This window comes from Sinocyclocheilus anshuiensis, unplaced genomic scaffold (assembly GCF_001515605.1).
Source record: "Sinocyclocheilus anshuiensis isolate Anshui unplaced genomic scaffold, SAMN03320099.WGS_v1.1 scaffold1081, whole genome shotgun sequence".
NCBI lineage: Eukaryota > Metazoa > Chordata > Actinopteri > Cypriniformes > Cyprinidae > Sinocyclocheilus > Sinocyclocheilus anshuiensis.
In genome coordinates this window covers 133,472-134,309 of record NW_015555831.1, presented here as the reverse complement: position 1 = coordinate 134,309, position 838 = coordinate 133,472, and the positions used below count along the sequence as shown (strand labels likewise).

The 838-nt window shown below is 38.1% G+C and overlaps 1 protein-coding gene across 1 annotated transcript in view; it reads left to right on the top strand.

Moving 5' to 3' along the window:
- Positions 1-838, top strand: part of LOC107675388 (probable E3 ubiquitin-protein ligase HECTD4) — a 110,480-nt gene that overhangs the window by 10,864 nt on the left and 98,778 nt on the right. The window contains exon 6 of the mRNA XM_016469699.1: positions 145-283. Within this exon, the coding sequence (XP_016325185.1) occupies positions 145-283 (139 nt within the window). The remainder of the gene's footprint in view (positions 1-144; positions 284-838) is intronic.

The following is an 838-nucleotide window of genomic DNA, read 5'->3' as shown; positions in this document are numbered from 1 at the left end:
TCTCTCTCTCTCTCTCTCTCTCTCTCTCTCTCTCTACATATATATTGCAAAGCACCACTGCTAAAAATAATCAACTCCACTACCTGTCGACAATCCTGGCACATCTCTTAAACCTAAAACTTCTTCCTCTGCCCTTCCTCCCAGGGGTTTTGTGTACTGTCGGAACGAGGAACTGGAGGCGGGGTGGTTGGCGCACAGCAGTGGCTTTTTGCTCTACCGTCCAGCCTCTTTTGACACCAAACCTCATCAGCTGTGCCAGGTCATCGACCCCTTCACACTGCAGGTATGACCCCTGCATCTCAAACCATCATCCTGCACACTGCACTTTCACATTTACATCACATGTATGTGTTCTGTTATTTCTAATCCTATAAATATAAACAACTGGATTTTTTATAAGTATGCTCGAAAATGAAACAGTTGCATGATTTGTGGACATGCTTGTTGCGTTATTACTGATGCAATATGCATTTTGGAAAACATCTCATTTTGAGATGATGTTTCACCACATGTGGGTAATAAATAGATGCATAGTGTCAACTTTTTTTGTTTCGTAAAATTAAAATTTTTTTGTTTGTTTGTTTCACGTATAGTGTATATATATCCCCTCTAGGCTGTAGTTTCAGTTTAAGTTTGGACTTTGTTAACACATTTTATGCATTACTCCTGAAATGTTAATTACAAAAAGTTTTGACAAATTAAAATGATTGTGTCAGATAATGTCAGATTTCTTCTGAATTCTGCAAGTAGATTTCTCAAATTTGCAAATGGTGGAAATTAAGCTTGAATTCTCAACGTGTCCCACATTTTCTAACATTTAGATGTCAGTTAACCCCAA